At 34.9% G+C, this 14,383-nt stretch overlaps 1 protein-coding gene across 1 annotated transcript in view; it reads right to left on the minus strand.

Moving 5' to 3' along the window:
* Nucleotides 1-14,383, minus strand: part of LOC117329585 (polycystic kidney disease protein 1-like 2) — a 34,562-nt gene that overhangs the window by 15,966 nt on the left and 4,213 nt on the right. Inside the window, exons 6-16 of the mRNA XM_033888007.1 lie at nucleotides 13,086-13,261; nucleotides 10,069-10,239; nucleotides 9,671-9,930; nucleotides 7,621-7,779; nucleotides 7,120-7,332; nucleotides 6,632-6,760; nucleotides 5,244-5,346; nucleotides 4,914-5,128; nucleotides 4,094-4,339; nucleotides 1,008-1,488; nucleotides 670-833 (exon numbers count right to left, since the gene is read on the minus strand). Coding sequence (XP_033743898.1) covers nucleotides 670-833; nucleotides 1,008-1,488; nucleotides 4,094-4,339; nucleotides 4,914-5,128; nucleotides 5,244-5,346; nucleotides 6,632-6,760; nucleotides 7,120-7,332; nucleotides 7,621-7,779; nucleotides 9,671-9,930; nucleotides 10,069-10,239; nucleotides 13,086-13,261 — 2,317 coding nt within the window. The remainder of the gene's footprint in view (nucleotides 1-669; nucleotides 834-1,007; nucleotides 1,489-4,093; nucleotides 4,340-4,913; nucleotides 5,129-5,243; nucleotides 5,347-6,631; nucleotides 6,761-7,119; nucleotides 7,333-7,620; nucleotides 7,780-9,670; nucleotides 9,931-10,068; nucleotides 10,240-13,085; nucleotides 13,262-14,383) is intronic.

Consider the following 14,383-nt stretch of genomic DNA (forward strand, 5'->3'; position numbering starts at 1 on the left):
CCGAGACATTCCAGAAGAGTTATCCGGATTTTGTGTACGCGATACTTACCCTACAACGCCAGACATCCATGTTTCCTCCGAGACATTCCAGAAGAGTCATCCGGATTTTGTGTACGTGCTTCTTACCCTTCAACCGTCGGACATCCATGTATCCTCCGAGACATTCCAAAAGAGTCATCCGGATTTGGTTACGTGATACTTACCCTACAACGCCAGACATCCATGTATCCTCCGAGACATTCCAGAAGAGTCATCCGGATTTTGTGTACGTGATACTTACCCTACAACGCCAGACATCCCTGTATCCTCCGAGACATTCCAGAAGAATCATCCGGATTTTGTGTACGTGATTCTTACCCTTCAACCGTCATACATCCATTTATCCTCCGAGACATTCCAGAAGACACGTCCGAATGTTCTGTACGTGCTACTTACGGTACAGCAATTGAACATCTATTTATCCTCCAATACATTCCAACAGAGACATACTGACGTTCTGTTCGAGATACTTACCCTACGACCGCCGGACATCGTTCTATCCTTCGAGACATTCCAAAAGCGACACCCGGATGTTCTCTAAGTGATACTAATCCTAATACCGTCGGACATCCATCTATCCTCCGATACATTCCAGAAGAGACACCCAGATGGTCTGGACGCGATACTTACCCTACAACCGTCGGACATCCATCTATCCTCCGTGATATTCCAGAAGAGACACCCGGACGTTCTGTACGTAATACTTAAGTTTACTCGTATTTCGTCCTTGAGCGTTGGTCCTACATAGTCAGCATAATATTCATCATATGTTTCAACTTCTGCTGTTTTGTTTTCTGTAAAATGAAATGATATCATCATTATCTACGTGTCTTTGGTATCAAATACAAATATATATTGACCATTGTAAATGCTTACATTGAACAATGTGTGCATAGTCATTCATTCGATAAGCTAGCCGATAAAATAAAGACAATGGTTACCATATCAGGGTATATGTCACTACTCACCAAATGGCTTGATGGCGACTATATAGGAACCTGTGCCATGCTCTTGAACAAATTCTGGTGATATGAATACCGTGTGTGCAAATTCGTCGTCATCGACCTCGGCACTACCAGGTAGCACATCATAATTGGGAATGAGAAATACACTATCATACATATCCACAGTAGGAGCGACTTGGTATCGGACAAACACTTCCAGGAGGGCGTCTCCCTCGGGCCGAATAACGAAATGAATGGAGGTTTCATTAGAATTCGCCTCCACGACAAACTCAGTAAGTTCCTCATCCAAATTGGAGACACTGAGCATCCGGATGTTGTCGGGAGGCGTCGACGGAAGGGCTATGTCTATAGTGATGTCATTTTTCAGACCTGCTAGAAGGATTTCATTCTTGTCACTGTCGTACAGCGAGAGTGACAATACTGGAGTCTTTATTTTGCTTGAGCTGTCATCCCATACGTACGTGTTCTGAGTTGCACTCAAAACCTACATATAAAAAAATAAAACTTGACTACAACGTATATCCAACGACAAATACTCCTTTATCCAATGTCCATATGTCTTACTTTATAACAAATTAATTATTTATTTCAATATATGGAGGATATTGAATGGTTTCCCATTTAATATAACATATATTTCACGACTATGACAGAATATAGATATTTTCACGAGTGAAAAATATCGAAATATTCTGTCGTACGAGTGAAATATATGTTATATTTAACGGAAAACCATTCAATTTTCGTTTAATTGCATTTCATGAACTTAAAAACAAAAGTGAAAACATCGAAAATTGATAGTGTCAAAAGGTGCGGGAATCAGTAATGACGTAATCTCTTTGTGACGTTACTCCACGTCAACTTGATCAGCGCAATTTAAGCGTTTTCTGCTGTTATCGGACAATCTGTGCATGAATAGCTAACGTCAAGTGAATATTTTATTAAAAACTAGTCAGAATATTTCAGAAATACAGCAACATAGCCAATTAATCTATCTCCGCTTCGACTGGAATAATTAGCACGTTTCAATGAGGTGAATGCAAAGGTAAGCTTTGATTGGTCAAAAACGGAAAACTTATATTTTCACTACAAAATGTTATATTTTCACTGCTCATAGCTGCAGTGAAAGTTTAAGTTTTATTAGTTTGATAAATTTCACTGGTTTATACCATGAAACTTCTTTATTGTTATTGGAATCTCCGTTGCGGATAATTCGAGACTAAAAACACACCTTTCTAAACAAATAAAATAACGTAGTAAAATTTAAGTGTCATTATTTTTGTTATTAGAATTAATTTACTTTCGAGAGATATATAATAATTATGGATTGTGAACACAACTGTTGATTTTTAAAATATTTTTGTGGGTGAAAAGGGATCCGTTTGGGATATTTGTAAGATATTATCATATAGATATGCTGTTGTTACATAAATGAACTACAGAAAATTTGAATTACTTATTATCCGTATCAAACTACAAATCATTAAGATAAAACGCTAATAGTGCTAGGAGCACTAAAATACACTGTCTAGATACTGTAGAACATCCACCTATAGCTACTATCGCCGACTTTCGCGAGAACACAGTCATTCAGAACTGTTTGGGGTACCAAAATGTCACTTATTTCCATGAAAAATCCCGAAATGAGTTCAGGATGGGGCTAGAAATTATCCTCTCCCAATTTAACAACATACTATATATCTCCTTCCGCGAAGTATTTTTGTTAGGTAAGCAATGATTCACTCTTTCGTATGTTTGAAAATATAAATATATTTTTTTACTACTTGTGATTCGACGGCCATTTTGAAAATGTGTTTTTCTTGCATTCATCTATTTTTACTCTTATATTGTCAGTGTTTGACCGTTTTTAATTGTTGCAACTTCAATTTTACAACTTTTTAAACTATCGAAAATTATACATTTTCGATAGTTTTAATTAACATTCTGGTGTAACTTAACCGCTTAGGATTTCTGACGCTAAAATGGTAAAAATGACACCTATAATAATGGGACAAAAACGGAAACACCCAGCCCTTTATTTTTTATGGCTTTTCAGAAAGACTAACTTGTTTTCTTTATGTCTGCTTAGTATTTTTAAACAAATGGTGAAGAAAAAACAGTATTTTGCTATTAGAAATTAAGGAATAGTGATAACTTAGATTTCCATTCTGAGTTGCTAGTAAACTGGTTGAAGAAATTCAACTTCCATAATTTAAAAGAAAAAAACTATTTTGTTAGTTCTGCAAGCATGCATGCATATCTGACAACACATATGGAAGATATTATATGGATTCACCCTATAAATGATAAAAACAGCAAAATTCATTTAAAATCACATATGATGTCAAATTGGTATCTTTGACCGTTCATATCACAAAAACCAGCAGACAGACATCTGTTCATCTTTCAGATATGCCATTAACTCCCATTTTCAAAATTGCATAAGAGAATAAAGTTTAATACAGGAATCTTTTGACGTCGAGAGCTGTACATACTAAATATAACATTGAAATGACGTTTTTCACCTTCTGAATTTTTAACGAATGAACAAGACATGTTTTAACTGTTGTTGTCGTCCGACGAAAGGGGCTCATCAAAGTCAAATGAAGATTTATTGCTATCATAGGAAGGTTACACTATTTGTATCATCCAAAAGAATTTTTGTTGAAAGTACTGTATATATTTTGTATTGATATCAAAATGAAATATATTTGCTAAAAACAAGTCATATATTTATTGAAAAAAAACATGCAACACACAATTGCCTTCTCTGAGAGATTATAGCTGAACCACTCATGGCAATGTATCACAATATCTCCGGTGTGGATTTTTTGGTGTAGGTGTTCCGCTATTATCTTGGTAAATCAAAAGGTAAACAAAAGATGTAAAATTTCAATTCGGTAGATACAGTATTTGATCAATCTACTTGATATAAAATAAGTATTTTAATGCTATGTTTTCTGTTCTAGTACTTTAGCTATGATTTGTTGTAATGAAATTAACAAACCGAAGAAGGCATTAACGAAAATCGAAATTGTAAAAATTAATGGATATGCCATTCCAGAATATGTATGGTGAAAAGATGTTACCTTGGAGTCGATATAAGACGTATTTGCAGTACTGTTGATGATTTCATCAGACGATGGCATGGCGAAACTACCACTCGAGACGTTCAGTACTGCCTTAATGAGCTTGTTAACCTGTCTTCTCTCGGCAACAATAGACATATGTTCTGCTTCAAGGCGCAATGGAGGACCTCCGGGGATACGAGTCTTTATGGCGGTCTGATACAATATCTCCGTTACCTCCAAAACCTTAGTAGCAATCTCTTTTACCTATAATATTGAAAAAACGTGTTTAAAAGACCGACGCTTTATGCAATAGCTTTCTTTCAACTGTATTTATTAAACTTCATCAAAGTTTAATGTTTGTCCATTATTTTAATTTAAAGAATAATTGACACGTCCGTGAATATAAATGCATCTTTGTTTATTTCTCTTATATCAATTAACGAAGTATCACACACTACCTTTATTTACCTTATATCATAACTTTAATATTAGTTAATGAAATATCACACAATACCTTAGTTTACCTTATATTGTAACTCTAATATTATTTAACGAAATATCACACAATACGTTTGTTAACCTTATATTAAAACTTTAATATTAGTTAACGAAATATCACACAATACCTTTGTTAACCTTATATTAAAACTGTCATATTAGTTAAAGAAATATCACACAATACGTTTAACCTTATATTAAAACTTTAATATTAGTTAACAAAATATCACACCTTACCTTTTTACCTTATATTGTAATTGTAGTAGAGTATCAGAACACTGATTTTCATGTTTAAAAGTTTTTTTAGCAATTTTACTAACATGTTCATCAATATTCTCACCTTTTGCCTCCTAATTTCTTTGTTAGTCAAAGTCGTGGACCGCGTGTTCTCGGTTGTAGTTGAGTGGGTCTGTGTCGTGTTGAGATCATTGCTTCCTACTGGTTGTGTTGGACTCTGTGTATGCTGTGTTTCCGTACTAGATGAACTGACGATAACCTCATCTAAAGTCATGTCAACAGCGGCCATTGCCACATTTCCAAGGGAAGCCAACATGTCTGCATATAACAAAGATTATTCTAAAAGTAATTAACAAATGTGTACATGAAATGGTGTTGATTTGAAATATAATAGTGTTTCACTCGTATCATTTACTCGTGTAGTTTTACGTACCAACTGCAGTGTCCCATTCTTGATCCATCGATTCGAATTTCGAATTTCCCACCAATACTTCCAGAGAGTTCGCCATTTTTAGCATGGAAGACACTACGATGTCCTAGGTGTCGTTGTAAAATAAAACGTAAGTATCACTGTAAGTAGTGGTTTGATATTACAAAAATTTTAACTGAAATTATTTTTCTCCTTAGACAATTTCACGCGTAAAGCACCGCTTTTGCACATTAACAGAATTAAACCCTAAAGCAGATGTGGTGAAACTCGTCAGTGTCGTTCAATATGTGTATTATAATGGCATAGCAATAAAACATTATTTTCAAGAAACATATACATGTGTGTGTTAGTAAGGTAAGCATATTTCACTAATGACTTAGACCCTGATCTTTTCATACTTGTCCTCCTGGCGTAGACCATGATCTAACGATACTTGTCCTCCTGACGAAGACCCTGATCTAATCCTACATTTCCTCCTGACGTAGGCCCTGATCTAATCATTCTTGTCCTGACGAAGACCCTGATCTAATCACTCTTGTCCTGACGAAGACCCTGATCTAATACTACATGTCCTCCTGACGTAGGCCCTGATCTAATCATTCTTGTCCTCCTGACGTAGACCCTGATCTAATCAAACTTTTCCTCCTGACGTAGACCCTGATCTAATCATTCTTGTCCTGACGAAGACCCTGATCTAATCCTACATGTCCTCCTGACGTAGGCCCTGATCTAATCATTCTTGTCCTCCTGACGTAGACCCTGATCTAATCATACTTGTCCTCCTGACGTAGACCCTGATCTAACGATACTTGTCCTCCTGACGTAGACCCTGATCTAATCGAACTTTTCCTCCTGACGTAGACCCGGATCTAATCATACTTGTCCTGACGAAGACCCTGATCTAATCCTACATGTCCTCCTGACGTAGGCCCTGATCTAATCATTCTTGTCCTCCTGACGTAGACCCTGATCTACCGATACTTGTCCTCCTGACGTAAACCCTGATATAATCATACTTGTCCTGACGTAGGCCCTGATATAACGATACTTGTCCTCCTGACGTAGACCCTGATCTACCGATACTTGTCCTCCTGACGTAGACCCTCATCTAGCAGCGGATTCGTTATTCGAATCCCCAATAACGAATAACGAATCCGCTGCTAACTTCAGCCCGCTACTATATGCTGCATACATGTAAATATCTAGGCAAATACAATTGTATATAAACTTTTTTTCTTAAATATCCTTTTCAAAATATATCAAAAATTAATGTAAGAGCCAAATCATCGGGAACAATCTTCCAAAATGTTAATTTGTAAGTACAGCATCGGTTGTGTACTGATATAGCACTAAGCCTTTTATTCACATTTAAAATGTTTCGGGAGTCGTACCTGTGTGTTATCGGAAAGTTCGCTTGTCTCGACACAAACCACAGCAAAGCACATTGCCGTTTGTTGTAGGGAGTTTATTGACAGTGAGTCCGTTTGCTGTTTAAGAGTGTTGGCCAGCACCTCACGAAACTAAAAAAAAAAAAAACACACACACACATAAGTTGTACCAATTATATCACAAAATTAACTCAAAGTTTCCATAATTTAGTGCCAAGGGTAAGACCAATATCATCATTTCGAAAGAAGATCAAAGACAAAATGAAAAATGCTAACAATACCTTTTTCATTGTAGTATATGAAGATGACGTACAGCCAGTTTAACATTAGGCTACCCCACAATTCACGTTAAGCACCCATTCAAATATTTCCTAGTATGTATGGCTAACTTATAACGTTAGAATAGTAATGTTAGTTGCACAGAAGATGTTTGATATTTACAACGGGAAGCACATTACATCTTTGATATTGTCATTAGTCTTACTGTATACCTGCGTGCGTTTCTGTTTTTCTTCTTGCTCCTTGTTGAGTCTGTCCTGCTCCGCTTTGACCGGATCGACTGTTGTTAGAATAGTTTCTGTGCCTTTTGTAGCTGTGCTACTCGTAGCGATGGTTGTTTTAATCGTTGTAGTATTAAGATACGTTGTGTTGTTAGGTGATTGTACAGTTGTGGGGATTTCCTGTACGGTATGATCTCCAGCGAACTGTAAATAGGTATACAAAGTATCCGACGCGATTATGATCATAGATAATATGTCATACAGTATTTAGCAGCCGTTTAGAATATGCCTTGTTCATTGCTAAATTCTTTTTGATGTTCATTGAAACGTTAGAAATATTTGTTGATAATCGATTTCGACATTTATACAGAGCTATATCAGACTTTCTGTTAGATATAACATATCAGGTTCACGTGTAGTCAGATATACAGACTATTTCAATATAAAATAAAAAAATATATTCAACAGGCCATTGTAAAATGTATTACTCACATTAAGCGGTGAATCATTGATTAGGGAGGCCATAGCCACGATTAGCTGTTTAGCCTCTTGACTCTTTCCTGACAAGAGAAGAACGGATATTTCGTTGTTCTCACCAGAGGCAAGTGATATCAACGAGTCCACATCTTCTTCCTTCGTTGGATTCATCACCTTCAAAGAAATGAAATGACACAATTAGGTTGTGTCAATTAAACAAATTTATATTTTATTGTATTCGTGAAGATAATCAGAATAAGTCATGTGTATCTCAGACATTTATTTCAATGTAGCTAATATTTACGAGGGATTAAAGGCAACGAACTTGTTGACCGCCAAGCAAAACTTGCTCTAAATCTGCAACAAACAAATATTAAAATACCATATACAGATTTCAAACCTCTAATTAGTTCTGCCATTCAGAGTAAATGGCAGCAACGCTGGTCTCTCGAGACGAGCAACAAACTATTTAAAGTACAACCAAAACTTAAAACATCAAAACCAAGCCGGAAGGATCGTAGAGAGGAAATAGTCCTCTCTCGGCTCCGTACCGGGCACACATATCCTACTCATTCGTTCATTTTGAAACGAGAGGATCCACCGGTGTGTTATGCATGTGATGTTCAATTCACAGTGCAGCATTTTTTAATAGAATGTTCCGATTTCAAGCATATTCGTGATAAATACTTTCGAGTCCCGGATATGAAAACCCTTTTTAGTTCCGTGGATTCGAAAACAATATTTAGCTACTTGAAAGAAATCGATCTATTTTATAGACTTTGATTTCTTTTACGTTACTGTCGTTGACGTTCTATTTATAACAAAGTTCACATAATCTACTCGTACATATTATTTCACATAATCTATTCGTACATATATATATTTTACCATTTTTAACCACCTTTTATCATAATGATGTAAATATACGATACGGATGCTTTTAAAAATGACAAATTTTATCCGATTTTAACTTTAGAAATAAAACATGTTAGAATATTGTTTGGCCCTAAATGACCATAGTTGTCGATGGGCCGTAAAACATAAACAAACAAACAAACAAACAAACAAATTTACGAGGGACCAAAAGATGTAAATGAGGGGAAGTGTATCAATCGGAAAAAATCGATAGAATACATGTGATAGGAAAACCGCATACGATCACACGGTGGGTTACAGGAAAACTGCAAACGATCAGATGGTGGGTTAGAAAACCGCATACGATCAGACTATGGGTTAGAAAACCGCATACGATCACACGGTGGGTTATAGGAAAACCGCATACGATCAGATGGTGGGTTATAGGAAAAACCGCATACGATCAGACTATGGGTTAAATAATGCATACGATCAGATGGTGGGTTATAGGAAAACCGCATACGATCAGACTATGGGTTAGAAAACCGCATACGATCAGATGGTGGGTTATAGGAAAACGGCATACGATCAGATGGTGGGTTATAGGAAAACCGCATACGATCAGACTATGGATTGGAAAAACGCATACGATCAGATGGTGGGTTATAGGAAAACCGCATACGATCAGACTATGGGTTAGAAAACCGCATACGATCAGACGGAGGGCTACAGGAAAACCACATACGATCAGACGGTCGGTTATAGGAAAACCGCATACGATCAGACTATGGATTGGAAAAACGCATACGATCAGATGGTGGGTTATAGGAAAACCGCATACGATCAGACTATGGGTTAGAAAACCGCATACGATCAGACGGAGGGCTACAGGAAAACCACATACGATCAGACGGTCGGTTATAGGAAAACCGCATACGATCAGACTATGGATTGGAAAAACGCATACGATCAGATGGTGGGTTATAGGAAAACCGCATACGATCAGACTATGGGTTAGAAAACCGCATACGATCAGACGGAGGGCTACAGGAAAACCGCATATGACCAGACGGTGGGTTGCAAGACATTCATTCTGAATCTACAGATCGATCTGAATGAGTAGTATAAACCACTATCACGCATAAGGAATTAATGTAGCTTTGCAGTACAACATTAACCTTTTCACTTGATGGATACACTGTTTTAATACCTGAACCTCTAGTGGGGTTTCAATGTATTCTCCAATTGGGTTTTGGATTCTGACGGTAATGTCGTTGCTGTGATTATGTTTACTGGGTCCAAGTGGGAACTGCGAGTCCGGGGTGTATGGCTGTCGGCCATAAAACACAAGTTGATTGTGGTTACTATCCCGAGGCCTCAACCAAAACGTATACTCCAAATTTTCCTGATCTTCGCCATGATTCTTCCAGCCGTGACATGCGATCGTGAAAGTCGTCTCAAGAGCGAATCCTGTATGTTATTGAAATAAATAAATATATTTGTGGTATGTCAGACCTCTCAAGAGTCGTCAAATATTTGAATAATCTTGTAAATGTCGAGAATATAGTGACAGGATAATTATTATCATTGTGACTAGTATACCCTCACCTTTCTCGGGTATGACACTACACATCCCACCATATGGAGGTAGATTGGTGAGAAACTCGTACACGGTAAAAGATTCAGCGTAGCCATGCACTTGAGCCTCCAGTTTTAGGCGATACTTTCTTCCTCCTGTCAATGTTGCCGGTTTCAACACCAAAACTGAACTTGAGATATCTGTAAAACCAGGGATGGGGTAATTGTAATTTGTAATTTGTAATTCATTGCAAATTATTACAAAATCCCAATGTAATTGATGTAATTTGTAATTGAAGGAAAATGCAATTACATGTAATTGTAATTTAATTAATTACATCAAAAATAATTGTGTTATTGTAATTGAAATCAAAATATTTTAAAATTACTTTACCATATAAGATGTTATTACCTTTATTTTTTAATTATTTCTAAAAGATGGTACATGTATATTTATTCTACAATCATTCTATTTTACCTGTATCAAAATTATACCAATGATGATAATATTGATAAACATTATATAAAATATATACATGTACTGTATGTAAGATAAAGGTGTATCTGCTAAAAGTATAGATTAAATATGTATATATTATACAGGTGAGAGTTATACTCACCATGCATTCATACCCTAGTCTAACACTGTGTCTGAATTTAATTTAATTGAAAAGTGACCACCAGGCTGACCCCATACTCAGGCCTCAGGGTCACAAACCTTGACATAAAACAACAAACATGTCTTCATGTCCACAGTTGGTGAATTGAATGTGTATAGGTAGAGTTAGCATACATGGCTTCTATTAGGCTGTCAAGTTTATATCTTAATACTTTTAAAGCAAGGTGTAAACACTGCTTCTCTAATATCAAGAGGTTTGAAACACTTATGCTCCTAAAATGTAACCACAAAATTGAAAAACAAAATAATAAAAAATGTCTGGACTATGTATATATGGTGCCATTCATAATCACATGTTATTATATTATCTTCACAAATAACTTGTGTAGTGAATGAAATTTTGCATGTATATAACTCCAATATCATAATGAAAAATGACTGACTAATGAATGTAGTGGGAACATTAAATTTTAATTAAACTTATTTGTTATTTTGTATTTGAAATATTTTGAAGCATTATATATCAGATTAAAATGAAATTGATGGTATCTGGATAAATATTTTATTGAGACAAAATGTACGATTTATGACACATAATGATAAAATGTCAAAAGCAATTTGTAATTTAATTGATTACATTGGTTAAATAATTGTTATTTAATTAATTACTTTGTAAAACTCCAGTAATTGTAATTTAATTGAGCAAACCCTAAAAGTAATAGTAATTTAATCAATAACATCACCATGTTATTTGGCCCATCCCTGTGTAAAACATGTTATATTGATCAAAATTGTTAGACTGTAAATGTTCCGCGGTTTTACTTGCTTACATCTTGACACAATATGATAGCGTATTTGTCCTATGATTAACAAGAGGCCCAATCGGCCTGTATCACCCACCTGGTTCTACAGTAAGTTTGATGTTGATCTAAGTCATTTCTACGGATACTATGCTGATTACTACTTTATTCAAATATCAGAGAAGGCTAAGTTTAAATCAATAAATGCTTTATTCCAAAATACTTTTGACCTAATATCAGGTCTTAGAGTGTCTTGGCCATCGAGAAATCATTCTTTAAACATTTAAGCATTTAAGACTCTTGGTTTTTGAGAGGTCATTTGAAGAATTTAGCCTATTTGACCCTTATGACCTTGAATGTAGGTCAAGGTAATTTATTTAAACAAACATGGTAGCAATTCACTCAAGCATGATATAGGCCTAATATCAACTCTCTGGGCTTCTTGGTTATTGAGAAGTTCAGGGTAGATTGAAGCCTTTTTGGCCCCATGACATTGCATCGTACAGTAAGCTATTTCGAAAGTTTCTTTCCATTTATGTTAAATGACATGAACAGGCTTGCCCCTCAAATCATAAATATTAACTTTACAGCGCAGTCCAAAAAATACAAACCAGCATAATAAATCCGAAACATCTGATGTATTTAAATATCTTGGTACTCGTTGTATAAACATTATTCTTTGTCAATTACGAAATAAGGCAACTAATCTAAATTAGGATACGTAGTTATAAGGATCATCTAATTGAACTCCAAAGTGTGGGTGCAACCAGTCTTTTGAAACTGTAACACACTACTTTACTGAATGTAATCTGTATCGAGATCCCTGCCGATCACTCAAACAACAATTATACCATCAATATCATATTCACATGTTAATGCTCTTACACATGGTTGTGTCAGTTGTAATGATATCCAGAATAAAGATATCCTTATGCATATATCCAATTTCATATTATAATCAAAGAGTCTTTAATTTCTGAATAAGCAATATTTAGATATACATTGAACCTTAAATTACTTCATTATGCAAAACCTATACAGTCTTCTTTTTCATTTCTCTTTTCTTTTATTGTTCTCTCTCTTTCTTTAATAATTATATTGTGTTTGTATTAAGTAAATGTATACATATGGACTTTAAAGTCTGTATCTGTTGGGGTAATAAACTCAATTTGACTTAATATATACACTTATCAATTAAAAAAAATCAAAATTAATTTTAAGAGAGTTTTTGAATAATGAAACATTTTCTTCCCATTAAGGAGTTATCTCACTTTTTTGTTACATCATCTTCATCTTCATGTATGTATTTATGTTCATGTTTGTTTACCACCTGTTATATAAGGCGAGGACTAATACAGGCAATGCCTGCTGTCCAATCATATTGACACACTTTCATCTGTGTCAATGAAATATGTTGAAATTGAAATTGACTCCTGTGACCTTGAATTTAGGTCAAGATCATTCATTTGAACAAACTTGGTAGCCTTTACTCAATCATACCACATAACAAATATAATGCCTCTGTGTCACAATTAACGGACAGATATCTAAAACTTTACAAGGTTGCCACTAAGAAGACGTCTCATGAAAGCCATTTTATTCGTTCTACAATTGCCACATATACTTACCCGCTTTTGCAAAGTCTGCAAGCTCGTTGACCTCTTCAAAATTTAGCGTCGTTAGATTTTGCAGGAACAATGACCATTTGAAGGGAACGATATCAAACGGACTACAGTCCCGACAACTTCCAAGCAGGATGAATTCACCCGAAGGATTCATCTTGGAATTACAGTTAATCTCACACCTACAATTGATTTATGCGATGTTTTATATTCAACTGGACTCAACTTTTTATCATATTTATAATTACACTAGGCAATTGATGGCTATTAACTTGTATCAAACCAAACTCAGCAAACACTTTAAATATTGTAATATGATGCAATATATATGTATAAGTTTAGACCAACTGTGTGTAAGGCAATAGTATCAAGTTTAGACCAACTGTATGCAGGCCAATATTCATCAAGTTTCATCACATTTGACTATATGTAAAATGGTCATAAAATGTAAAATTAAATAAACTGCCGACCTGAGAAAAAGTGCTCTTTTTAAAAATGCAATTCATTCTTAAATAATTGCAGGTTATTCTTTAACCTTCTCCTTGATATTTCAATGTCGCGTTCAAAATATATGTATATGTAATAATAAAAAAAATAATTCAAGGTTCTGAGATAATAATATATGCTTAGCCGAAGTTTAATCTAAATAGTCCGTAATTTTATGAATATAATATCAGTGATACCTTAATACTTTGGTCTAGTAAACTAAAGTCAGTTTTAACTTACATTGGGGTTATTGTAATACCTTGGTCTAGTAAACTAAAGTCAGTATTGACTTTCATTAGTGTTACTCTTACACTTCAGTCTAGTAAAATAAAGTCGGTATCAACTTATATAAGTGTTACTTTAATAGTTCCATGTAATAAACTAAAGTCAGTATCAACTTACATTGGGGTTATTGTAATACCTTGGTCTAGTAAACTAAAGTCAGTTTTAACTTACATTAGAGTTCTTGTAATACCTTGGTCTAGTAAACTAAAGTCAGTTTTAACTTACATTAGAGTTCTTGTAATACCTTGGTCTAGTAAACTAAAGTCAGTTTTAACTTACATTGGGGTTATTGTAATACTTTGGTCTAGTAAACTAAAGTCAGTTTGAACTTACATTGGTGTTACTCTTACACTTCAGTCTAGTAAAATAAAGTCAGTATCAACTTATATTAGTGTTACTCTAATAGTTCCATGTAATAAAATAAAGTTAGTATTAACTTACATTAGTATTACTCTAATACTTTGGTCAAGTATAATAAAATCAGTATTAACTTACATTAGAGTTCTTGTAATACTTTGGCCTAGTAAAATAAA

The sequence above is a fragment of the Pecten maximus genome, chromosome 1, assembly GCF_902652985.1.
Source record: "Pecten maximus chromosome 1, xPecMax1.1, whole genome shotgun sequence".
NCBI classification, from domain to species: domain Eukaryota; kingdom Metazoa; phylum Mollusca; class Bivalvia; order Pectinida; family Pectinidae; genus Pecten; species Pecten maximus.